Here is a 26,430-nt window from a genome sequence, read left to right as displayed (position 1 = left end):
TAAAAAAAAAAAGAAAAAAAAGAAAAATAAATGCAAAAATATTTTCTAACTTTTCCCAGACAGATGGATTTCTTTCTTCTGGGAGGATTTATTTCAAGTCGAGGGGCTAACCTCCCTGTTGCTCTGAGCACAAAGCATATGTGTATAGAGAAAAAAAGCCCAAACAAGTGTTTGATGCTGTTGCCAGCTGTCACTATTTCCTGGCAAGCCCAGTGCTAGCTGGTGTCTGTCCTGAAGCCACGTGTGCTGGAATCATAAGACTGAATGACAATCCCAATTTTCATTAAAAGAAAAACAAACATGAAGAATAAATACTTGCTTCCATGATTCCAGGGAGCTTAAAGGCTTGAAGTAACCACATTCTGAAAGCCAAGCAAAGGATACTAAAATATGTTATTCACATTTCAAACATGTTCATTTTTATATCCCTCTTGTATTTCAAAGGTAATTTCTGAGCACTTTGGGGTGGGTGATTGTGCTTTGGTTCAAACACAGCCACCCTACTGCTGGCAGCAGGTGAGAGCCAGACTGAGCCTATGGGGCACAGTAAGATGATCAAGTGAAAGTCAATTTATCACTGGTTGTAAAGGTGAAGAAATACACTGGCAATTAGAGAAAGCTCTTAATGACCTGCTTTTCTGACCATGGGAGCCTGTGCTCAGCTGTAGCATGCCCAGGAAGAGAACAGGAAGAGGGGAGAGAGGTGTAGATGGCTGTAAAGATTAGGTCTCTGGGAAGGAACAACATCCAGCATTTTCAGCTCTGATCTGCAGCAGCTGGCCCTCATGTTCCCCCATCTCTCACCTCTGATGAGAATTGAGGTGGGCAGTCTTGTTCCAGGTACAAGGGATGAGAAGCAGCCTGATTTCCCATCCCATTGGCACATCCAGTGGCTTCCCAGTGAGTGTCATGCTGGTGAAAACTGTCAGCAGGGATGAGACCCAGACTGCATTTGAGGACCGTGTGGAGACAGCATTTAGAGCCTGTCTGTACTCTGAGTCAAGGATGTGGGAGGATAGGACAGATCTCAAATAACATGCCCTCACTACCTGTGCACCTGTGATGATGCAGAGCCCCAGCACCACTGTGAATGCTTGAACAAGGGAACCAAAGGCAGTCACAGGACATGTTATCCCAGCACACACAGGACTGAGAGGTTAGTCCAGTCAAGAAAAAGAAAAGGAGTTCGTTCATTCTTTTTAATGTGGAATAAAAACCCCCTGGGACTCCTCTGCTGTGATCCATGGTTGGTTTTACCTGGGTATGTGCCCTAAAAACTCCACATATGTAATATCAAATCTTTGAAGCAATAAATTCTCCTGGACTCCTTCCCATGAACTTCTCTATCAAGGTTGCCCTTTACCTGGTTAATCTTAAATCAGTGCAGTTCCTACAGGAGATTTCTTATTGCTGGATTCAGCTCACTTGGAAAAAAAAGCCCCATGAACTGTCCCAGAAGCAACCTTGTCCTTAATTGGCATCCTCGATCCCAGCTCTCACCTCTTTTGTCACTCCAGCCTGGAATCATCCTGAAACACTGGTCTTGCCACTCGTGGGCTGTGTTTTATCCTGCTGGGTTCCCTGGAGCCACAAGCAATGTCCCATGTCAGAGGAGATGGCTGCTCCTGAGTATTGGCCTTTGACACACAACTTCCTTACACTGTTTTTGAACACAAGAGCTTTCTGTGCCTGCAGCTCAGCCTAGGGATGATTTCCTTGAGAGCACTATCTCCGGCTGAGGAATCTTTTCATGATGTCCAAAGATCTGTGAAAGTGGTATTTTTAGGTCCTTTGGCCACTGTGAAATGCATTCTTTTCATATTCCTTATATAACTTCCATCTGAAAGAGCCAGCAGGCTTTGGAGCCTTTTCCACAGCTTTCATATCTCAGTGGGATGGGGGGGGGGGAAATGGCAAACAAGTTTTATGGCCTGCATATCATCTCTGACAAAAGCAACTATTGCTGCTATTAAACTTACAAGTGCACACACAGGCACAGATAGTCATGAACACCAAGAGGCAGCAGGGACAGCTCAGCAACGTGGCACTGCTGAGCCAGGCAATTCCATGTGCCAGGCTGGCCAGTTCCCTCAGGGCTTAATCCAAATATCACCAACCTGTTGGGGAACTTGGGCCACACACTGCACAAGCCCATTCCACTCAGAGAGGCTGGAGGAGGAATGGTAAGGTGTGGGTATGTTTAAAATCCCTCTCCCCATTCCGAATTGAGGTGTGACCCTGACAATCATAAACACACCTAGCACCTGAAAAATTGCCAGCCAGGCCAGTAAAAATGGCAATATATTGTCAGCTTCGTTATGTGAGAGTGAGCAGCAGAGCTTGGCACAAACAACACTGCAGTCACGACCTGCAGTTCAGGGTCCTGTGAGAGAGAAGAGGCTGCTGGGACCAACAGAGTGCTCCCAGTTCAAGCCCGGGAAAGAAGAGCTCTGAGTCTAACCTGGGTCTGGGAAAGAAGGTGGTTTGGGAAATTTTATTTCCTAGGCTTACTCTGGCTTTGGATCTGGAGTGATGCCAGTCTTGCCTGATCATGACCAACATCCTCTAGAGGCCTGAGGGCACCCCTAACCTGGAGATCAGTCATGGGTTACACAAAGCCCCGGGCTCTGCTGCCAGGCTCCACTCCAGCCCCTCACGTCTGGTGGTTCTGCCTGGCTGGAACCTGCAGTCCCTTGTGACCCCATGGATTCACAAAGACCAGGGACCCCTTGCCAGCCTGGGGGACCCCACACCAGATGAGGGATCTGGGGGAGCTGTTGTGATTCCTCAGCTCCTCCTAGAAACTGATCTGCACAAGAGCTGCCTGAAGGAATGCCTGAATAGACACCCACCACAGAAAACATCCCAGGTCAGACAGGAATTCCTCTCTGCTGCTGCCAACCCAGGTGTCAGCACTGGCTGGAACATGACATGTTCCCCCTCACTGACCGGGAAAGTCATTACAATAAGGTAACTCATAATACTCTGTTCCTTCCCAGGACTCTCCAAAATGTCACTGTGCCTTAAAAACATTTATTAATTAATCCTGCTGACAGGTTACTTACTGTTAACCACTGACATGGAGCACACTGGTTCATGCATATCCTAGAATCCACTCACAGCAGATTTGCCCGGACAAGCAACTGAGAAAAAGCTTGAGGCAGATGCAGCAAAGAGAAACCTTAGTGCCAGACCCAGAATGCCTGACTCTGAACTACAGCACTTCCAGCACAGATAAAGGATAACCATTGGGATCCTTGCTTCTCTCTTAGCAATATTTTAATGGGTGGGATTACAGTGGCATTTTCTCACCTGGGAGAGTACACAGGAGACCTGCTGTGCTGCACACCCATGGAGGAGGCAGTGGAGACAGCTCCAGCATTCCAGGCTCTTAATTTTCCATTGAAATCCTACTATTTCTTGCATGCAGCTCCTCCCCTCACAGTCCACCAGGCAGCTGCATTCCTTCACCCCAAGGACATGCAAAGATATCACCCAGGGGTTACTCCAAAACCCAGCCCTGCTTCACTCCTTCCCACTGATGGGCTTGTGATGAACCCCAGGCTGAGAGCCCCAAGAGCAGGAGCACCCAGTCCAACCCAGGAGTGCTTCCCTCATTCTGCCCCTGGAAAGTATCCTCCACCATTTACAAACTGGTTTCTTGCAGGAGCAAACCTGAGTGTTTCTACTGTTCTAACAGCTGCAGCCTGTGCCATGGAGGGGCTGCAAGGAGCAGTGCCAAGGTCCCTGGGCAGCACCATCACAGCCTCTTGCAAGGGTTAACCCTGCCAGGGACCCATCCTGCCTCGGAGACAGCTGCTCTCCTTCCAGTGTGCAAGAGCATCATGAAACACAGTGAAAGGGAAAGCTCAGTTCAGAGTAAACTGGGCGTTGGACTAGGTGACCTTTAAAGGTTCCTTCCAACCTAAGTTATTCTGTGATTCTATGAAATTAAACTACAGAAATCCTGTAATATTTAAAACATTCAGAGGTCCTGCCAAGCGCATTCCTCGCCAAGCTTTTGCAAAAACACTGCTGGTCTTAAAGCTGGTAAAGCCAGGAGAGGGAAGTCTTCCCTCAAAGCCTGGGCTGGGTAAGGCTGTGTGTGTCTGTGTCTCACCACACACTGGGCTTTCTGGGGGTCTAACAGCACCTTAGCACAGCTTTAGGTACCTGGGTGGTGGGTGCCTGCCTGTGTACAGCTGCCTTGGCAGCAGATGCCACAGATTTGTGTGCATTTGCACATTAGTGCCTGTTTCCATAGTTGTGCATGTGGGTCTGGCCTGCCATTTGTGCGTGGGGAGGGCATGAGCAGAGCTGGGATGGTCTCCTGCAGCGTGGTGTGTGCTGCTCCCAGCTGAGGCTCCCCTCTGTGAGATCCTCTCCTCACACCACCACACGCAGGGTGACAGCAGGCATGGAAGCCTGTCCTGAAGGATGCACACTTCCAGGCTTTGAGTGGAATATTTATGGTAATTTGGGGCATATTTTCCTAGTCACTTCATCCTTTGAGCACAGAGGAACAGCTGTTGGATTGTATCACAACCAGGCACCATGTCTGGAGCCTGGTATGGCCCTGCCTGGGGGGATTAGTAGGGACTGCTGCTCCCTTACAGCCCTTTCCATTCTGCTGGATTGGTGCAGGAGAAGCAGCTCAGGCTGGAGATAGAAGCCTCCACACTCAGGCAGACCTTGTCCAGCACTGCAGCATGAGTGGCTCTCTGCTCTGATGCTGAGTTGCCCAAAAGTGTTGTGTGGTTTGTGGGGCCCAAAGTTTCCACCTGCAACCCAAGGACCAGAGCCCCTCCTGGACTGAACTGCTCACAGATTATCTTTATTACAGGACTGTTATGTTTGCACAGTTTAGTGATTTAATATCAGTTTAAAGCTTTCTCTGTGAGCAGTGCTGTTTGAAGTCATGCTCTCGCTTTTCAGCCTCAGCTTGCCAAGACTGTAAAACGTTTATTGCTAATGGTGGAAAAGCTTAAAGAAGCCAAGATAACTTTCCCAGGCTGGGTATTAAGACTGGGATCGGATAAGTAAATAAGTGAAGAGTATTACATGGACTTCATTAAATATCAACCAACACCAACAGCCACTCATTTATAACGCAACGGCAGAGCATGGGAGCACCCAGGAGCGGAGCTGAGAAAGGTATGAATCACATGTGATAGGAGAGATGAACATGAGAAGGGCTGGATTCCCCATGGGGCTCCACTTGTGGTTCCCAAGGTCACAATATAACTCCTGATGAAAATTCCTGCAAAGACTGTAGGCTTGGACCTGATGGAGTGCCAGGGTTGGTGGGGTTCATCTCCTCTCAGCTGGGGAGGGTTGTGGGCATGTGGTGCTGCATGTCCTTCTCCCTTCTGATGCAGTGGACAAGGACAAAACTCTCCTTCCTAGGAAGGAGAATTTAAATTCAGGCTACAGCTATCACGTCTCCTGGGACTGTCAGTTCCTGGATGCTTGTTTTCAGTTTTTAGCTTTTACTTCCTTATAGACAGGTTCTGCCTTTACTGGTTTCTAGTCACAGGATGCCAACACCAGGAAGAATAAATTACAGAAGCTCTTGTCACAGTTCCTGTGATTTCTTGTGCCAGTATTTTCAAACTCCCCCAACAACTTGGCTTGATGCTTGAACCTCCTCACTTCCATTCACCACCCACCGCTCTCCATGAGTTCAACATTCCCCACATAAGAAAAACTGAGGTAAGGTAGTCACTTCATTTGGAAGCCATCCCCAGATTATATTTCACTTCCAGCTCTTCCTCATTATGCAGTATCCTCACTTCTGCTTTCCTTCATCATTCTCTCTCACCTGCCTAAGGTTCTTACTCTTATTTTAACCTCATTTTTCATATCTCTCAATTGATTGTTACTGGTTCTCCCTCATTTCCCACCCTTCTTTTTCCCCAAAACAGAGCGTCATTCACATGTCACTCCTTTCAAACATCCCTGCTCACTCCTAACACCCTGCTGCAGCAGCCATTAACCAGTCAGGACTGGAACTGTCACCTCCCTGCTAAATTTTCCTCCCTTGTTTGAGAGGTGCAAATTCCAAGTAGATTTTGCAACCTTTAGCATAAATTCCTGCTTGCAGCTCCAGTATTTCCCAGCTGTTTGGTGTTTTGAAGCCTTTTCTCAGGTCAGCAATTAGCTGGATCAGGTGATTCAGGAAACTGTCATCCCTTCAGCTGTGAGGCCATAGATCCATCTCCACAGCACACCCCTCGTCCTCTCCCCAAGCTATGTCTGTAGCTGCCAGATTCAGGCTCTTAATTCTGCCGTGGGACCCCAGGTCCCACCTGGCTGCTTCTGTCACACTTGTGCTGCAGATTTCTGTGTCTGGGAGCTGTATGAATGGAAATGGGAGCAATGCAAAATCTCTTGTCCTCCTGAGGTCCCTTCCAACCTCATTTATGCCACAAATCTACTGGAAAGGGCATGGAGCAACATCACAAACACATCCAATTCACTCAGATCCAGCTTGAGGCACCAGTTTGCCAGGTCGCACCCAGGTCTGGGCTTGACCATGAGCACAAGCTTGAATGAAAGTGTTCCCCTTCCCTGGAACACCTCTCTGCAGGTGAATACCAGTGACACGCTCCATTTGTTTCCATATTGGCATATCTCTTGCCAGGCACAGTGTCACTGAAAAATTGCCTACTTTGGAAGGATGAACCCTTGGCAGAGAAATAAATCAGAGTTGAATCTTGTATGCTGCAGAAGGGCCTTGATTCCCACTGCAGGTTCCTGGGATTCCCACTGCACGTTCCTGGGATTCCCACTGCACGTTCCTCGGATTCCCACTCTTTGTCCAGCTATCTTTGACTCCCTCTCCTGGCTGAAAACACGGGTTACAGCCGAGAGAGAAGAGCAGAAACGACCGCGCTCTAGGGACGGTCTCTTCTTGCAGGATGCTGAGGCGTTTGCAATCTAACGCTGCGTCCCTTGATCTGTGGGGTGAAGCGTGCCATTTCCCCCTCCCCAGCACTCCCTGGTGAACCCCTTTCTAATGCAGCAAACCTGGGAGCGACCATCTGTTTTATTACAACTTTCACGCAGAGAGGTCAGGCATCACCACCTGACCTCCTGTGGGATAAGACGGTTTTCTGTCCTGTCAAAAACCAAACCAAAGCCAAACTACCCCAAAAATCTCCCTTTACTAACATTTAGTCCTTCTGTTGTCGTTTAAATCCAGGACACAGCCGGGACGTTTCTCTGGCCCCGCTTCCATCCAGCTGTGCTTGCCTGGATCCTGCTGTGAGGCTGCCCTAGCTCTGGTCAGCGATCCCACATCGGCTCTGGCTGGCAGGGAGAGGCTCCCGGGCCCGCAGATGGTGCTGTGGCCCCGTTCTCGGCTGCCTTTCTCCTCTCTTCAGGTCGCTGCTGTCTCTCAGGTACCGGCTTGGCCACAACGGGGGACAAAGGCTCTGCTTTGACTGGAAGAGGCCCTGGGATGCATGTATATATAAAATATATATGATGTGTAGGTTTTAATATATATATATATATATATATATAATGCATTTTTATATAATATGTGATTATATATTATATATAAATAGTATATAATCTATTGATTATATATAGGTAAGTACATATGCTGTATGCTATATAGTTACATGTATTACATAGCAATATTATATATTATATACGCACATAACATACATATATACATGTGTACATACATATGTATATATCTCCATATATACACAGATATATATACACAGATATAATACATCCATAATAAAAATATATTTCACGTATAATACATTCTGTACATATAAAATTCATTTTATAAATGCAAAATATAAAATGTATTTTATAAAATGTACGTATTTTATAAAATATATGTATTATTTGTCTCTATATATGTGTATAGACGTGTGTATATATATGCGTGTATATATTTATATGTATAGATGTGTGTACAGATGTGTATGTGTATATGTACGTATATAAAACTCTGCCTTCGTGGCTCACGGCAGGAGGCAGTGCCCTGCCGTTGTCACAGAGCATGAGGGGTAACAGAAGGACAGCTGTCCCTCCAAGAAGCGGCCCTGTGGCTCCCTGTCGCTGCACGGGGCGGATGACAGAGGGGTAGGAACCCCCTGCCTTCGGACCCAAGGCCGAACCGCACCGGCCCGGGCCCGCGGCTCTCCCGAGGCCCGCGGCTCTCCCGAGGCCCGCGGCTCTCCCGAGGCCCGCGGCCCGCCCCGGTGCCGCCCCGGGGCCATGGCGCAGGCGCGGCGGGCCCGTCACTTCCGCCGGCCGGGCCGTTCCGGGCGGCGGGGCCGGGACGCGGCTGCTCCGCGGGAGCTCCGGTCGGGCTGGGCGGCTGCGGCCCGGGGCTGAGGGGCCGGGGCTGAGGGGGCCGGGGCTATGCGGGGTCTGGCCCTATGCGGGGTCTGGCCGCACCGCACCGCACCGCACCGCACGCTCCTCGGGCGCTCGGGGCTGGGTGCTGCCCAGCCCAGGCTGTAACCGCGTGAAACGCGTCCCCGTGAGCGGTCGCGGGGCCCATCCCGAGCAGCCTGGGGAAGGTGAGGTGCGAGCGCGGCGTTGAGAGAGAGGTCTGTCGGTGCAGGAGGAAGGCGGGTGTGGGTGACAAGTGTGTCCCTGTGGCGGGCGGTTCCTGCGTGACAGCCAGGAGCGGTGTGGTGTGCTGTGAGTGATTCTGAATGCGAACAGCTCAGCAAAATAAAGCCATGTTCCCCTGCCAGGTCCAGCTACAGGAATCATGGCATTTTCTAATTTTTCACTCATCTCTATCCACTTGTGACTGCATTTGGAATTTCAGCTCCCGGGTCAGACATATAGGCCTCACACTGAAAAGTTAACGCTAGATTAAGCCAGCTTCAATACCCATGCAGTGCTGGCAGAAGAGTCTGCAATTTTCTTACTTGCTCATCCAGTCTGTGCACTGCAGGCATTTCGTGTATTCCTGAATGCTGCTCCTGAATTGCTCAAAACATTCACCTGGGTAGAGGTGCTGGGAAGTGCATGTGTTTGCTAGAGAAGTTAAGGAAATCTCCTGGCTGTCTGGGCTTAGATGAGGGAGCCTCTCAGAAGAGGGTGTAACTCGACCAAATGTGAGAATCCTGCCAAACTGGGATGTTGGCTTTACTTTAGTTTCCAACTGGGCGTAGGAAATAACCGTTAAGGCAAATTAAATTCTGTGTTTTGCAATGAAGCTGTGTAATTCTGTACTTTAAGTTTATTTGGTTAGGCTTCATCCAAGGCAGCTTTCTACCTGGTAGGTAGGATAAAGAGATTAGAGTAACTTGGACTTTCTAATCCTGGTAGCAAATTAAAATGAATGGTGTGTGACTGTAGCGCTGGTTCTTGGAAAGGCAACATCTTTAGTTAGGAGACAGAGGGATACAGAACATAATAAATAGCAAATAATCAATGTGGTTGCAAGCCTGTGTGTTTGTTTGTCACGTGCAACACTTGTTTTTTGACAGATTCCTCTGCATTATGTCAGGAGACAGTGACTGCACCAGGACAAGTCCGTCAGCGGGGTCTCCATCGGACAATGAGCTCCTGCCAGACCGGCCAAAGTACGTTTGTACCCTGTCTCCTGATCTCGTTACCAAAGCCCGGGAGGAGCTCCAGGAGAAGCCTGAATGGAGGCTCCGTGATGTGCAGGCACTCCGAGATATGGTGTGCAAGGACTATCCTTCCCTGGGTACGTGCCTGGACGATGCTTTTTTGCTAAGGTTCCTCCGAGCCAGGAAGTTTGATTACGATCGAGCGCTTCAGCTCCTGGTGAACTACCACACCTGCAGGAGGACCTGGCCAGAGGTGTTCAGTAACCTGAAGCCATCTGCAATAAAGCCTGTCCTGGAGTCAGGCTTTGTCACTGTGCTGCCTCACCGGGACCCGCAGGGACGCCACGTTGTCTGCATCCGCCCAGGTACTCAGTCCTGAGTGTCTCTGTTCCCCGTCCTCGAGGTGTGTCTGGGCCAAAAGCCTGCTCCCTGCTCTCCTGTGAACAGTGGTGACTTGCACAGAGTGTGTGGGCTCTCTCAAATTTGAAAAGCTATCTTGGGAAGGGACACGCTGGTCCTTAGCCAGCATTATTCCAGTTCCTTTTCCTCTGTCAGCAATAAGTGCAGTCATGGCAAAATGAAAATGCAGTGAGGTCGATGAAATGTTAGGCAATTCAAGAAAAATTAATACGCAGTAACTCAAATTGAAACAAGGCTGCTGGCCTACCCTTAGAAACTCATAATTTGTTTTTACAGTAAGCGGAGAGAGGAGCCTATAGCTCTGACTCCTGTGTAAATAATCAGAGTCTTTCATGTGCTTTTGGTGCTGCCAGGCTTGCTGTAAATTTGTTTTCATTCATTCTCCTCTTTTCCATTTACCTGCCTTCTTTCTGAGCTGAAACTGCTTTTAATGAGCTGTGCTGGCTGGAGAACATTGGGTTCTTAAAACCATTGCCTTTGCTCCCTGAAGTGAACACGAGTTGCCATTTTCCTCTTGCTTAAGAAAGGCTGCTCTGAACTAGAACTGTGGCTATAAAGACTAACTTTTGAGTCCAGGAAAACAGAAAATCAGTTTTTTGGAATGTGTATTGTTAGCTTATCTTCACTCTCCGACTTACCATCCCTGTCTTGTAACCTCAGACAGATGGACACCCAGTAATTATCCGATTACTGAGAACATTCGTGCCATATACTTAACCTTAGAAAAACTCATTCAGTCCGAAGAGACCCAGGTGAATGGAATTGTAATCCTGGCAGACTACAAAGGAGTCAGCTTATCTAAGGCGTCTCATTTTGGTCCTTTTGTAGCCAAAAAAGTGATTGGAATTCTTCAGGTAAGACCTGAACTGGTGGGAAAATACACTTGTGCATTGTAAATGATTGCTTCTGTGTGTAGAGTTCTTGACTATGTCACCACAAACTTCATCATCTTGGCTTTCACTAGCAGAGTTAACCATGTCTCTGCCCAACCAGTTTCTCACACCCTTAAAGCCAGCTTACCTCACTTGCCCCTTTTTTTGACTTTTGCATCCCTAAAACTTAATTTGCATTAGAAATGCAAACTTCGAGTTGGAACAGACAAAAGCAGTTCTGCTAGGTAGTGGGAAGGAAGAAAGACAGCAGAGAATTACAGTTAGAGAGGAGACAGTCAGGAAATGGCCTGGTATTTAAATGGTTCCTGTCAGCTGAGATGGAGCTAACCATGGGGCAAGTGCAGGTTCCAGCTCAAGTGCTGCTGCAAAAATTTTAAGAGGACTTTTGAATGGGTGTGATTTGAGGAAGGATTTCCATCCATGCCCTGAAAGCAGAGGCTTCTTTAGCACAGGGGCAGCAAAAGAGACAGTAATGAAAAGCATCTCTGCCTGGATGTGTGGAAGGAAAGTGGTGGAGAGCAAGTTAGAGCAAGGGTGTAAACACAGTGAAGCTGGACAAAACAGGAAGGGGAAAGGACTGAGGAGTAGCCTGGCCAAAATGGCAGGAAGGTTTGATGATTTCACTTGATGTTGGTACAGTCTGGAGGAATGAGATGAGAAAACTTCTCTTGAATGGGTTCATTCCATCATTACTTTTGTTCTGGCCTGAGCTGGTTATGTCCTTTTTTGTATCCATGGGGGGATCAGGGAAGATAGGGTGAATCAGGGGAGTGTATGGAAATGAGACTGGTGAGTTAAGGAATGCCTTTATAGGAACTCGCTCCTTTACATTATGATCTAAATGTGTCATTTAACTGTAAGCCCATATTTAATTTGTACGAATAATGCCATGAGAGTCCTGCTGTTCCTACTGGAAGATATTCACAAAACAATAGCTGGACTTGGGGAAGGACATAAAGGTATGGTGGAATAGAAATGTGTTGCATCAACCTTGCTGAGCTGCAGCTCCTGTAAAGATGAGCTAATTCACTGACGTTCCTATGGAGAAAAATACTCCAGCTGTGCCTGTTGTGTGCTTTTCACTCCAAGCACTGGCTGATTTGTATATGTAGAGCTGGTTAGAGGGAAAGAAACTTCACTGAGTCCTTAATTGTTGATCATGAGCTTTTGCCCTTGAAAAATATTTCTGCAAATAAATTTCTGCAGCAGAAATCCCATAATTAGCTGCTGTTTTAAACTGTCCTTTATGGGAAACTGTGTGTCCTAGCAATATTAGGTTCCTTCTTTGCATAAAAACACTTTTTAGAATATGTTGGGCACCAAATCTAGTTGCTGGACACACTGTTAGAAGCAGCCTGCTCTGGCACTGAGTGTGATGGACTCCTCAGGAACTGCAGACATCACTTTATTACTGCATCCTCATCAGAGCTGGGAATACCCAAAGGACAGGGATTATCTATGTGTATTTGTCAAGGCAGATAAATATCAATATTAGAAATTAGGATCTACTGACAGCAGTGTATTTTTTGATGGAGGGTTTTCTTGTCCCTTGACCTTGTTTTTATGCTCACAGATGTCATCCTAGGACTGCTCTCTATAACAAGTTGAATTTCTGTTGTTGTACTGGTTTATGTTGGTACCTCAGATTAAAGTTGTGTGCTGGCAATCAGTCTCAGGAAATTTTAAAAAGAGAAAGATGTTTTTTAAACTGCATTATAAAAATCTTCTTTACCCTTCAGGATGGATTCCCCATTCGAATAAAGGCTGTTAACATAATAAATGAGCCTCGTATATTCAAAGGTATTTTTGCAATCATCAAGCCTTTTCTGAAGGAAAAGATCGCAAACAGGGTAAGGATTTGTGTGATTTTAATATTAATGTTTGTAAGTTCCTTGTTTGGCCACCATTAAGTAAAAAAGAAAAAGAAATTATAATACTTGACAGCTAGAAAAATGTTGGTGCCATTTTACTTTCTGCTTTAAATTTTAAAAATATACATATTGGGAAAATTCTCTGTGAGACAGAAACTTTGAGGAATTCAATATTGTCATAATATTAATATGGAATTTTAGTACATGTGCTCTGTATCCAGGACATTATCCAGGACATTTGGGCCAGTAGCACTTTGTTTATGAGGTGCTGCCAAAGGAAAACTGTGTTGCCCCTTCCTTGCTCTTTTCCCTTATGCGAGGGTCCTGTGTGGCACAAGTATCCTCTCCACAGGACTGTGGTTGCCAAGGATGATTTTTTTTTTTTCCCACAAGGATAAGTACTTTCAACCCCATGAGTGATCTTGGGGATGAACTGAATTTGGAACCTCAGCCCAGGCACATGTCAAGTCTCTCTTGCTGGGATTTAGTCTGCACTAGGTGTGGATTGTCTCAGGGCTTCTCTCACTGGTGTGTCTGACTGCACCTGCCGACTGCTCTGTGCTGCCACTTGCCCATAAACACATCACTCCTAAAATTTGTTCTTTAGCTCAAAATAAGCTTGTAGGCTGACTGTTCCAGCAATTTGCTGTGAAGTGTTTGATGTGCACTTTTAAAGCTCTTTTGCTTTCTTCTTCAGTTTTTTCTTCATGGCTGTGATCTGAATTCCCTTCACCAAAACATTCCTCCAGTGATCCTTCCTGAAGAGTACGGTGGTACTGCAGGCAAGCTGGACATCTCTGCCTGGAATGAGCTGCTGCTGGCCTCTGAAGAGGACTTCCTGCATGATTTCTCAGAGCTGGTGCTCCAGTGTGACAGCTCTCCCCACGACCTGCTAGTGAGTGGAGATGCTGATGAAAAGCAGTGTGATGATTCCCTGCGAGGGATGAAACCTCAGCTCTATTACTGTTACTAACAAACCACTGGAGGGAGGTTTTCCAGCACAGTTAAGATCTGCTCTGATAGGTGATGTTGTGAACTCTGCCTTACTCCTAAACCTGCAGTTTAGGGACAGACTGCTGAGGCACTTTACACTGTAGAACCAAAGGAAGCTGGAGAGGGCACAATGGGGGCAGGGCAGAGTTCAGGGAGGGTAAAAGCAAAGAGCACAAGTTATGTAGAAGACTTGAGGCTCATCAACCTCTGTGTGAATGATGCAAACTGGCTTCTTCTTTCTAATGATAAAGGGAAAAAATTATTGCAGATAGGTAAGCTTGACAGTTTCTTGTCTCCGCCCCACACAGGTGAAAAGTGAGGATGATTTATGAGCTTTGTGATCATTTGGTCCCTTCCCCTTCTGCAAATGCCAGTAATCCAAGACAAGAAAATGGCTTTTGAACCCTGCAAAATATAATTCTTTAGTGAAGATTGCTTAAAACCATGAAAGTCTAACTTGGCCTGTCCTCTGTCACGTGGTTCAGATTGTGAGTTGGTGTTTCTGAAATATCTCAGTGAACATTTGTCTCAAATTAATACAGAACAAAATTTACTCGTGAATACCTGTTTGGAGATCATCTCTTAAAACTTCCTCACAGTTGGAAGAACTGTGACTGATGGATTAACTACCATAATATCTATACCAAGGTTTATACAGCAGATGCAATCTTCATTTTCAGAAAACAGGAAGTTTTTCAGATCATTTACTAAAGCTTTTGATTGGACAACAGCTTCAAATAATGAGGTTTAGGACCAAATAAAAGCAAGCTGTGTTAGCTACCTTCCCACATTGACAGTTCTTTTCTGATTGAGATAAGGAATTGAGTAAGTACCTCATACCCAGGATTTGTGAGGAGGTTTTGTAGCAGTTGGCATGTGATGTATAGAAGGCAATACTTCATGTAAGACAGCAAGGTGCTGCTTTAGCTTGTTACTTCGGGCTGAATTTGAGTTCTATGTCTGTGAAACCAAATGCAGACAGGCTTTTAAAAAGCACATTCTTAAATTTCCTGATATTGTAGCATTTTGTTCACCGTGCTTGTCAGCTCTTTTGTGAAATGTTACAACTTGGTTTTTGACTTTGTTGACCTCTTTTGTCTTTGGTTGTCATGTTCCTGTATGAAGTTAAGACTTGAATCATCTCTGTGATATTTACCCATAATTTGTATCCCTGTGCTTCTAGGTCTTTGTCTAGAGACAGAACTAACATTGATGTCAAACCAGGGTAAGATACCTGTGTCTAAATAAGCTGTTCCCACTCCCCAAGTTAATTTTGTTTAATGGTCTTGAATTAGAACTTAACTCTCAGCACACTCTTTGCACACGTTTTTCTGCACTATAATGGTGTGGAGATGGGAAACCTCACTAGGATGAGGAAAGCACAGTCTGTTACTTCAAGATGAAATAATTCACTATTTGGTGGAAAAGAACATCCCTTCTAATTGGGAACTTATCACTAGAGCACTTTCTCTGGATGAAATCTTGATTTAGTGCCAACTGTGATTATAGGCACCAGTTACGTTTCTGTAAATATAAAACTAAATTATCTTGAGGATCTCAGACATTCATTTTTCAAAGTGCCAAACTCTGTTTTGAATGTCTTTCTTCCTCCCAGTCCCCTTGCAGCATGACTGCACTGCCAAAAGGAGACTCCTCTACCACTCTAACAACTTCCTGACCTGGCAGCAGACCTCATCCTGGAACTAAGGGGTGGCAAATGCCATACCTGTCATCCTGACATTATAAAAAGAGACTGGGTTCTGAAAGAGGGTAAAACCATGCAGCTTTTTTCTTTTCTGGGTGGCAGTTCAGAATCTGTAGGAGGAGAAAACTCATCACATGGACAGTTGTAGATTAAAGGTGGGAAGAGATTAATTTTCCTCAGTGAAAGCATCTCATTTTTCTTACCTTTAGAAGTCAATTGTAACTCCTCTTTGATAGCTATTACCTTTAGTGCAGGGAAAAAACAAGCTACCATTTTCCTCCACTAAAAATAAGGTAAGAGTACTGCTAGGCAGCTCCTCCTTTGTGGCCAGAATATGCTCGGTGTTTTGCAGAAATTAATTCAGTTTTTTGCCACCTAGAAGCCAGTAGCACACAGCACCAGGACTTGGACAGATAAGTGGCTGCCCACACTGCTGAACTGCTAGAACAGAGAGAGTGGTGCTTCTGTTGTTTTAGTGCCTCTTAATTCCAGTCACAATGTACAACTAAAAAAGACAGAATGGACATTTTACCTAAAGATGAAGGCCTGATAGTCTTTCCTTAATTGTGCTGCAGGGTTGCAAGTGGGGGTATATTAACTGTAGGAACAGCTACTTTCATCCCCTTATGTAACTACTAGAGAGGGAGGTTGGATGTTCAAAATTCAATTTAGTGTCCTTCAAAGACAACTAAATCTAGTGGTGTTCAGCAGATGGCTGAGGAACCTCTACAAAACTCCCTTTTTTCAGGCTTTTATATTCTCTTGCATGCCTTAAATAGTAGGCAGACTAGATCCACCTCACCCTCTTCTTTCCTCTGCTCACTAAGAATAAAGAATATGATTTAAACATAATAAATGAGGCTATATCATTGTGCTGGGTTTGGCTGGGGTAGAATTTTCTTCACTGGAGTCGGTGTGGCACTGTGTGAGCGAGCAGTCACAGTGCTGGCTGGGGTTAAACCACCACAGTTGCCAGTGCTGAAAAGTGCCAGTCTTGTGCCTCCAGAACCTCTTTTTCTTAAAGCTGGCAGTGGATGTCAGGATGCTAAATTAAGCCAGGCTTTACCAGGAATCTCTTATTCGTAATTTGCTGTTCCTTTTGGCTTTAGAACTCAGCCAGGAGTTGCAGCTTTGCTGAGCTGTGTCTCTAACCCTGAAGTATCTCTAACCAGTGCTTGGCAGGTCTTACAGAAAGCACAGCTCTGGCTTATGGTGTCCTGGCTACAGAGCTGAGAATGTTCTTTGAGCTTTAGTACTTAGTAGCAAAGAAATCAGTTTGTTCCCAGAATTTCTCATGTGAGCATTTGGAAAATAAACATTTCTGTCAAGTAGAGCACCTCCTTATCTGCAAGTTAAGAGAATAGCTAGGAAAAGCTTACATGATGGGGTTGGTTTTTTGCTTGGGGGCTGTTTGGGTTTTTTTACAGCACAACAACCACTTTTGTTTCTTCTTCCCACTTGAAATAACTTTGTTTTCCAAGGTTATATGCTTTTCCCAGTACATGAGCCATCCCTGCCAAATCCAACACATCATAAGGAACGATACTTGAACTGAATTGGCATTAGGGGGCACAAAAGGTAGCTGCAAACTGTACATAAAAGTACTTGAATTTATACTCTTGCAAATGGGTGTTACAAGCCCTGAGGTATTTTCAGGAACTGGCTGAACTGTTGTTTTTGTTAAATCTCATTTTGGCATGAGTTACTCATCGTGTTATTCAAATATTAATTTTGCCTTCTGTTATATGTGGGCCTAGAGGTGTTGGGTGGTTAAGTGTACATCTTATTTTGAAAAATTTATTTTTATATTGCATTTTATAAAATGAAGTCATCAAAAATGTGTAATTTTATGATGCATGACTGGGTGATTAAACACATTGTAACAGCTGCTCATTTGATATTTTCAATACGTTTGTCTTGTGTCACGTTGGGATATTTTACTGTTCACCTCAAAAACAACACACAAGTTCCACATTTACACACAGTTGCTACTACACATAATCACCACAGCACTGCCTTAGCAAAAGGTGTTGCTTTCTCCTAGAGAACCAAAGTTGAGCAACTTCAAGGAACAGGCTTTGACAGTCAGATACTGTTTGTTTCAAAAGAAATATGTCACTTGGTATTTACTGCATGGAGAAAACACCCAGTCACATCCAGGTGGACACTGCAGCAGCTGAAATAACTGCTGTTTCTTAACACTTCAACAGAGCTGGGCCAGTTTCAGTAGTTAGTCTGCTTTATTCAAATGACTTTACAGTGCAAATGCCTTAGAGCCAATAATAATAGTAATAATAATTCCATGTATGTTACTTTTATTAAGCACATTGGACAAGTGAAATCAACCAGTCAATAAGCTCAATTTTTCCAACATAATCATAAAGTTGATTAAGCTATTCATACACTTACCCCTCTATTTGGCAAACATCCTAAAAAAGAAGTTACCATAGAAATTGCCTCTTAAAAAAGGCAAGTTTGTCTTAAAAAAGAATTAAGAGTTAACTAGTTTTTCAACTTCAGAGATCTTTCTGGTGAGGAATAAGGGTGCTTTTTTTGCCACAACATAAAGTAATTTAAATAAACTTTTCCTGTAAATAAACTTTTGCAGTGGAATGTAGAAATCAAGCAGCATGGCTTACACTTCCAGAAACTGAAGCATTAGCATAGTAGTGCATTATGCTGATTATAACTGTTCTTTAAAATATATTACTTCATATTTAACTAAATGTTAACTTCTATTCAATAGAAGGTTGTGGCTATTGGACAGAACAGATAATTTCTTTTGTGCTTTGACAGCACAGCTGTAGTGAATTTTAAAAATGCAATAATAACCCTGGTAAAGGTTAAAATAGAAAGATAACTGATAATTCTGATGCTGCATCAAGCATTATACAATATGTAACTTTCTATCCAACTGCATTTTAATACCAACATAAGAAACAGTAACTAAAGCAGTAAATGAACATTTTGGCTTTCAGCAAAGAGTTGCCCACTTTCGTAAGCTCAGACAGGTGCAGGAACTTAACTGAAGTCTCTATTAGTAAGGACAAGAGGAGCCACTAAGGTCCAAAGATAGAGAAGCAGACAAACCCAGCTGGAGGTTATCTTCACCCACACGGCCGGCCACTTACTTGTCATGGTTTTGAAATCTGCATCAGGGCTAAAAAGTAAGGAAGTCCATTAGTAAACACAGAAAGCACCTCCCACTGTTCCTTGGTACCTCTCATATGAATCTGAAGTGAGGGCAATCCTTTGGGACACTCCAATGCAAGACCCTTTCTGAGAACATAAACAACTAAACCAGCAGTTTCCTGTGGCTCCTTCACAGGCTGTTGTTCTTGGGACACAGTTTTCAAGCCGGCTTGCCCATGCTGATGTGCTGCTGTTGAAGGAAGGATTTGCATGAGCTGTGCAATAGACTCCTGGTGGCTGCTGATCTCTAAGTGTATTTGCTAATTTATATAATGTCCTGGGAGCAGTGGCTTTTAAGCTGACGCAGCAGAGGGCATGTCCAAGCGTTTCCAAGAGATGTAGGAAATCACATCTCTGATACGCAGCATGTATGGCTGTCCCTGCACATTTTTCCCAGGATGAAGAGCCTGGGACAGCAGGTTGGCCTCTTAACAAACTCTTCAGGAGGCCACCTGAAACCAATTCCACATGTATCCCTCCTGCTACTCATCCAACTGAAGAATGGCAGCCACACTTTCTGCTCTGAAGTAGTGCCCTGGAACCACAGCTGCTGACTGTGCTGCACTGCCTTCTTACATGTTAATTCAGTAACACTAAACCGAGAAGACACAACTCTAATGCAACTGGCATAGGGACAGCACCTTCACCAGCCTGACAGGAGTAGCCCACAGGGCAGGAGTCTCCTATCCACATAGAAACACTGGCACATAGAACCCATCACTTCCCATCTGGCTCTTACCTGTACCAGTTTGTGAGTGTCATCATGATGTAAAGAGAAGCAAGGAAGAGCATGAAGAGGAAGAAGGTGTAGCTGTACTGGACCCCGTCCTTCTCATTGTCCGTGACACGGCGCACTTCTCCCTCGTCGGCAGCCCCGCTGCCTATCCCCACGGTCTCCTCCAGAATGGCAGTGTCACTGCCAGACAGTGTCAGCTTGTTCACCTGGCTGTTACTTGAAGAGCGGATGCTGCAATGTAACCCAAAGAGAGACACGGTTAAAAACTCCTTTTACAGTCAGCTATGTTTGCTAATAAGCAAGTAATGGATCACAATGAATGTCTGGGACTAGCAAATAAATTTTTTAAAATCTGTTTGGAAACATAAGGAAATTCCTCAAACTGTTGTCATCCGAGCTTCTGTTAACCTAATTAAACAGCGTTCCTAGTCCCAGATCATAGAAAAGTGTGGTTTGGAAAGGACACTAAAGATTATCTCGTTCCAACCCACCTGCTGTGGGCAGAGACACATTCCACTAGACCAAGCTGCTCAGAGCTCCATCCAGCCTGCCCTTGAACACTTCCAGGGACGGAGCATCCACAACTGCTCTGGACAGCCATTGCAGTGCCTCACCACCCTCACAGTAAAGAAATTTTTCATAATATCTAATCTAAACCTACTCTTTCAGCTTTAATCCGTGCCCTTGTAAAAGTCTCTCTCCACGTTCCTTGCAGGCTCCCTTCAGACACTGGAAGGCCACAAGTAGGTCACCCCAAAGCCTTCTTTTCTCCAGGCTAAACAAACCCAGTTGTCTCAAGCCTTTCCTCACAGGAGAGGTGCTCCATCCCTCTAATCACCTCGTAACACATGTTGTTCTGTTATCTGGATTGGGTTTATAAAGCTTATCCTCATCCACGAAGCAGAGCCACATTTGGCCTCGGGCCTGAGACAGCAGCTGGATGCAAATAAATGCAGGTACATTTTGCACTAGACCCAAAATCAAAGAAAAGAGGCAGAGAAATCCCAATTCTTTATCACTGGATAGCAGTGCAGCTCCTACCTGGAATACAAGAGGCAAAGGACAAAGATAACCAGTCCAACAACACTCTGGGCATCCCACCACTGCAGGGACTTGGGCGGAGCAGGAGTGGCAGGTGGGACGGTGGCATTGGCTGGAACAGCTGTGGGTGCAGCTATCTGGGTGATGATGTTCAGCAAACTTGGGTTACAGTTTCTTTCTGAAAGGGATTTCAAGGGAGATTAGAGAGATGAGCTTTGCCAGCATTTAGCTAAGAAAAGATGACAGGTAAGCTCACAATTTTTCATTCCCTTTAACTGCTGATCTCTTCGATTCTCCAGAGGCAGAAATTGCCTGCAATATTTTTCCTGCCTGTGAGCTAGACACAGGTATAATAAATAAATAACATCAGAAAGCCCTGACACTTTCTTTTTTCCCCCCTTACAAACACTCCAGTTTAGTTCTGTAAAGAGGCAGCTTGATGGTTTCAGTCAAGTCAGCTTTTCAGCCTCACTGGATTTGATCTGGATAGATCAGCAATTCCCACAGGGTGGTCTCTAATAACCATTAGCAGCTTCTGCTTGCACACCAAAATATGTGACTCAAGACACGTGTTGCTTACCAGGCTCATTGGACATGGCTGCCCAAGTGAGGTACATGGTGTAGAGCGTGATGACAGAGGACTGAAGGAGGCCCGAGCGAGGCTGATGTTCCTGTTCCAAAGGAGAAGAGCAAGCCAAGGTCAAAAGGGCAAGTTTTACCTAGGGTTGGATAGTTTTACCCCACTGCCACAGATGCAACAATTACTAGCATGAAAACCATTGCTTTAGAAATGCATTGGGCTTTGTTCTATGTTCAAAAAATTGGAAGAAACTCCTTAGAGTTATATCATTTATGCAAAAAGCAACTCAAACACAGAAAAAATAAGCAAACCAAATACATTTTTTTGGTGCCCAAGACTCAGTTACAGGCTCTTACTGAGTTAATCTCAACCTTTTCAAACAATTTTGTAGATGTGAATCTAGCATGGGATTTGAGCAACACCAGTTCAGAATCGAGTAACATGCAACTTTCCTCTTACATTAAACAAGCTTGCCCCTAATTTCAAAGCCACAGTATTAAGCAAATAAATCTCCAGCTATTTTCTACTCCCTAACAGATTTCTCTGTTCAACCCAGGGCCTTCACCACCAAAAGCATGCCAGCAGTCCTCCACATGGAAACAAAGTCCAAAACCATGTTAGATGAAAAAAGCCTCTCTTCAGAAAATGTGTCACTATGCAGCACAATAGTTTCAGACCAAGATTTTTTGGTTTTAAGTTCCTAACTAGCACAGCTATGATAGCCAAGTTTTAAAGTTTTTATGTCTGACTGAACTGGTACTACATCCTTCTCACTTCCCTGCTTTGTATGTCAGAAGAAAAGAGCAGAGCAAAGTCATACCTGAACTTTCGGAAGGATAGAAACAATGGAGACAGCAATGCACAAGATCATGTTAAAGCTGATGAAGAACTTGTTCTCAGTGCAGTCATCAGGCTTCGTGTAGAAAACGTAGAAGAGAACAACAAAAACCAGGGACAAGGCATAGAACAAGCTTGTACAGGACAACAGAGCTGGAGGAAAAAAACTTTTTTACATTACACGTATAGTTTTAATAGTACATCTAAAGTGGCTTACACTGCAAGACAGTCCCTCACCTGGCAGTCTGGGTCACAAAACTAGACTAGCAGAATGCATTTTTTTAATGTATGGCTAAATTTCTGCTTGTGCTCACTAAGCAGCATAGCTCAGAGGAAGGCCAGTGCTGCCATCAGGGGAACAGGACTTGCCTTCCAGCAGCAATTTAATTAGTTTAACTGGTATCAGGCCACAGTGTCATAATGAGAGAGTGCTTTTTGCACACTTCTCATGGACATTTATCTGCCCTGAATTCCTGTGCTCGAGGTCACCCGTTTTTGTTTCCACTCTGCTACAAAACGCTGTTGCAGCATTCTTAGTTATGAGCTAAGAACCACAACAATTAGCACTTTGTAATTAGTGACCAGCTGGGGAGCAGGCACCAAGGCACGCTCGGTGTGGTACTGCAGCCACTGCCATGGACACAGCTGAGCTCCTGGGGACACAGAGGGGACGTGCAGAGCAAAGCTCACATTTGAAGAGAGCCAGGCTCCGAGCTCTGCACACGCCCTGCAAACCAGGCCAAGTGTGGTTCATTAGGACTGTCAAATGTGCTACTCACAAGCCTACAGTATTTTGCATTTTATTGAACAAGAAAAAGGAAACATTGCTATAAATTTCAGGTGTTTAGAGCAGTGACTCAGGGACACTGTGGAGTTTAATTCTAGGTATGTCTGCAAACCAGTAAATGATATTCTGCAGGGTACTGGCCAGTACAAACAAACCCTTTACAGGTTAAGATTCCTACCTGCATACCAGCATTTAGAATTCCCCTCTTCCATTCTCTCCACCCAGCTCTCATTCCAAGAGTGAGCAAAATCCACAAGTAGAACCAATTGGATAAGAATGAAACAGAAGGCTCCAGAAACACCAATCCAAAACCAAGCTAGAAAAGGGAGCAAGAAAAAAAAAGGTTAGCTTTCCCCATGTGCATGCTACCTCAGTTTAAAAACAAGAAAGCTCCTAATTATACTGCATACAAATAATGAAAAAAACTGAAACCATATTTAGAAATGCAGATGCTGTTAATCACTTTGGCCTCAATCCTGCAAAAGCATGGAAGGAGTCCCAGCTATTGAGGGATGCAGCCAATGCTGGTCAAGCTGAGCATGGGAACGTTTAGCCCAACACGTTTTCAGAATGAAGGCAACATCTAACGTGGCATCTTTGTGTACATAAGTGCCATCACGCCACATTTCTCTGAGGGGCAGCAACACTTTCAAGTTCCTGTGATGCGGCCAGACAGTAGAAGTTTCCCACACAGATTTTTCAGAGACTCTAGGGAAGTATTTAGCACTGGTCAGTGTCATGAGTTGCCCCAGTCTAGTGTTAGAAGACTCAGCTCTTTAGTGACTGTCCCATGAAGTAGAAAATTATTAATAACCAAAATGTATGTGGTTGAAAAGGGATTTCTTCTTGCCATAATTTGAGCTGGTCATCAAAATACTGGATGAACCAAGGCACTCCAAAGAAGATGGGCAGAAACTGCATCTTCTACAAGAGAACTTTCACTATTGCCTATGAAAATTTACTATTTTTTTTTACTATTTCCATAATAATCTATGAAAAGGTTTGAGCCTATTCAAGTCAGAATTCCATGACAAATATTAACTGTACCTCTTGTGAAAGGCCCTTCGGGGATATAAAATGCTCCAACCATGATAGCCACAATGGCAGCTATTTTGAAGAACCAGAACCTTTAAAAGAAGATAGAAATCATAACTATTGGTCCTACTCTTCACACAGTCAGTTCACACACAGTAGCCATGTGCTACATGACCTGTAAGCAGCTTGGTCCTGCTCCAACCAAGGCTTTGGATCATATGATCCTGTTGACTGGGGAGATTGAGGACTTCCCATCCCTGGAAGCATTCAAGGCCAGGCTGGATGGGGCTCTGAGCAACTTGGTCTAGCGGAAGGTGTCCCTCCCCACGGCAGGGGGTTGGAAGTGGATGATCTTTAAGGTCTCTTCCAACCCAAACCATTCTATAATTTTATGATTCTATGCTCTCCAAAGGTCCCTTTCCAATTAAAATGACTCTATGATGATTCAGTCATCTAGCCCAGAACTAATTCAGTTCAATCAGGGAATTGGAAATCAGGAACCAGTTTCTGCTGGCTGAGTCAGACTGGCCTTGAGAATGAACCAGTTGAGTGCCAGAGGCAGCACAAGGTTGGAGATATAAACTAGCTGCAATCTGACATCTCTCTGGAAACAAAGAGCACTGCCCTTTTGGTTACCCCACCTCAGAGTGATGCCCTCAACCAGGACACTGAACACCTTACATCTTCTTAAATAGGAAGCTTTCTAGGAGACTAAAGCACTACTCAGTACTGGGTCCAAAAGAAACCTGAGGCTGTCCATGTATGCATAAAGGAATTTCCACTGTGTTCAGCAGAGAAACTGGAAGGAGGAAACAAGCTGGAAAGGCAGCCAGCTGGCTCGCACATACCCATTGTGTATCGAGGCTCTCGGGTCATTACTGGTTTTCACTTCTATCATGAGCAGGGAGAGGAGGAAGAAGAACATGGCCATGGCAAAGCTGACACGATAGACAGCTCTGTACCCCACAAACACATCACAGCTGACAAACCCATCCAAGTGGGGGATCTGAGTGTGAAGCCCCTCATCACAAAATCCAGGTATCTGGGTAAAGACACATTTCATTGTGAGTTTACATTTGCTTTTGCAATTACATTCTTTAAGTCTGTAACAGCCAAGGCTTTCAGTCAACAATCTTCTGGGAGATCACAGAACAAAAGACTTTGTGCTTAGACCTTATTATCAACTGTCTTTCCCCATGTCAACACTTCTCACCCAGGAAGATTAAGACACCACAGCAGCAGGCTCTGATAACGACTGACCATCTCCATGTCTGGTCAGACTTCAGAGACCAGGCACGTACTAAAAAAGGAACATTCACTGAATTTGCTGTTTCAGCCAGAAACCATTCAGTACATGCAGCCTCTTAACTCGGGAACAAGGACACTTGGGTGTTTGTGTCTCACACAAAATCCATTTCAAGTAAAGAAAATCAATAGTCACTGGTACAAACAATGGCACTTAAAACAGTCAGAAAGAGGTTTTTCCCCTCCATACCTTTTTCAGCTGCTCTTCCATGCCTGGTGCCAGCATAATGCAGGCAAGCACGGTACTGAGAAGGAGGAGGAAAGCATAGATAAGACGTGTCACTGTCGAATTCTTGCTGTTGGGGCAACATCGGCACAGTAAACACGAGGCACCGCTGCACAGACAGGGAATCTGAAGGGCAGAGACAGGAATAGTAAGGGCATTCCCATCGCAGCTGACACCGGCGCGTTAGGCGACACCGAGAGGAAAACCCGAATTCCTTTTAGAGACACTCCACTCTGGACCGCACAGATAAAGCCGCTAATCGGCGTTTCTGACTGACAACACCCGGAGATAACCGCGTTTATCGGCCTGGGCTGCCCCTGGGGCCTAGCCAGGGCGGGCCCCGCCCGCCAGCGACCTGCCCCGGCCAGGCGGCGCCGGGAAGGACACCGATGGCTCCTGCCGGGCACCGCTCTGCTCCCCGAGGCTGAAGCCGCCCCGGCGGGACCGCGACTGCGCCCGCGGGACTCAGAGTGCTGACTCGCTCCCGGCTCGACCCGGGCCGCCAACAGAGGCACCGTTCCGGGCCGGACCCGCTCCTCAGGATGGAAGGGAACGTTCAGGGTGTGAAGAGGCAAGTTTGGGGTGGGAGGGGAGCCCCGCACTCACCCAGCTGGCCAGCGAACAGACCCCCCAGCACGGCCCCCATGGCGCCGCCGCCGCCGCCCCGCCGCCCGCTCCCTGCTTCCGCCCACACCCCGCGGCCTTACGGGGCGGCGCCAGGCGGGCGCTGTCGGGAGCCGCCGCCGCCGCCGCTCATTGGCTACCGGCACGCTCGGAGGCGGCCGCCCGCCAATGAGAAGGCGCGATGCGGCCGCGCGCCAAGGGGAGGAGCGGGAAGGTCGGCGCAGGGCGGGGCGATGTTGTTTATCAGCACTTCTTCCGCCTTCGCCGAGGGAGGGGGGAACGCTGATTGGTTGAAGGGTCAGCGGGTGGGCGGTTCCTAGAGCATGACAGCCAATGAGTGAGGCCGATTGGCAGCCCGGCAGCCGGGCCGCACCTGCGGGGGGCGCTCGGCGGTGCCTTGGCGCGCGCAGCCGTTGCCGTGCAACGCGGGCACCGGGGCGGCAGCGGGAGGGCACCGGGATGGCACCGGGGCGGCAGCGGGAGGGCACCGGGGCGGCAGCGGGATGGCACCGGGGCGGCACCGGGATGGCAGCGGGAGGGCACCGGGACAGCACCGAGCCGCCCCCGCCCCGTGCGGCACTGTGACAGAGCACACCGCGTTTCCCCGCCTCTGGGCACCGGCAGC

At 46.0% G+C, this 26,430-nt stretch overlaps 2 protein-coding genes across 4 annotated transcripts; one reads left to right on the top strand and one right to left on the bottom strand.

The window, feature by feature from the left end:
* Nucleotides 1-8,279: 8,279 nt before the first annotated feature.
* Nucleotides 8,280-17,349, top strand: TTPAL (alpha tocopherol transfer protein like). 2 transcript variants are annotated; one of them, XM_039563330.1, is made up of 5 exons: nucleotides 8,280-8,330; nucleotides 9,474-9,925; nucleotides 10,641-10,834; nucleotides 12,613-12,723; nucleotides 13,442-17,349. In XM_039563330.1, the coding sequence occupies exons 2-5, from the start codon at nucleotides 9,487-9,489 to the stop codon at nucleotides 13,715-13,717; spliced, it is 1,020 nt and encodes a 339-aa protein (XP_039419264.1). In that variant the 5' UTR covers nucleotides 8,280-8,330; nucleotides 9,474-9,486; the 3' UTR covers nucleotides 13,718-17,349. The 2 variants fall into 2 exon arrangements, with proteins under 2 accessions (XP_039419264.1, XP_010395309.1); XM_010397007.4 differs by lacking the exon at nucleotides 8,280-8,330 and adding an exon at nucleotides 8,433-8,549.
* Nucleotides 17,350-17,663: 314 nt separating this feature from the next.
* On the bottom strand, nucleotides 17,664-25,891 carry SERINC3 (serine incorporator 3). Of its 2 annotated transcripts, none has more exons than XM_039563332.1 (10): nucleotides 25,788-25,890; nucleotides 25,146-25,307; nucleotides 24,499-24,692; nucleotides 23,663-23,742; nucleotides 22,794-22,931; nucleotides 21,812-21,981; nucleotides 20,992-21,082; nucleotides 20,412-20,589; nucleotides 19,374-19,601; nucleotides 17,664-18,602 (listed from the first exon to the last, which is right to left on the bottom strand). In XM_039563332.1, the coding sequence occupies exons 2-10, from the start codon at nucleotides 25,179-25,181 to the stop codon at nucleotides 18,464-18,466; spliced, it is 1,254 nt and encodes a 417-aa protein (XP_039419266.1). In that variant the 5' UTR covers nucleotides 25,182-25,307; nucleotides 25,788-25,890; the 3' UTR covers nucleotides 17,664-18,463. The 2 variants fall into 2 exon arrangements, with proteins under 2 accessions (XP_039419266.1, XP_039419265.1); XM_039563331.1 differs by lacking the exon at nucleotides 17,664-18,602 and adding an exon at nucleotides 18,609-18,824 and having other exon boundaries at nucleotides 25,788-25,891.
* Between the last annotated feature and the right edge of the window lie 539 nt (nucleotides 25,892-26,430).

This window comes from Corvus cornix, chromosome 20, assembly GCF_000738735.6.
Source record: "Corvus cornix cornix isolate S_Up_H32 chromosome 20, ASM73873v5, whole genome shotgun sequence".
In the NCBI taxonomy this organism is placed as follows: domain Eukaryota; kingdom Metazoa; phylum Chordata; class Aves; order Passeriformes; family Corvidae; genus Corvus; species Corvus cornix.
This window is presented reverse-complemented; position numbering and strand designations above follow the sequence as displayed.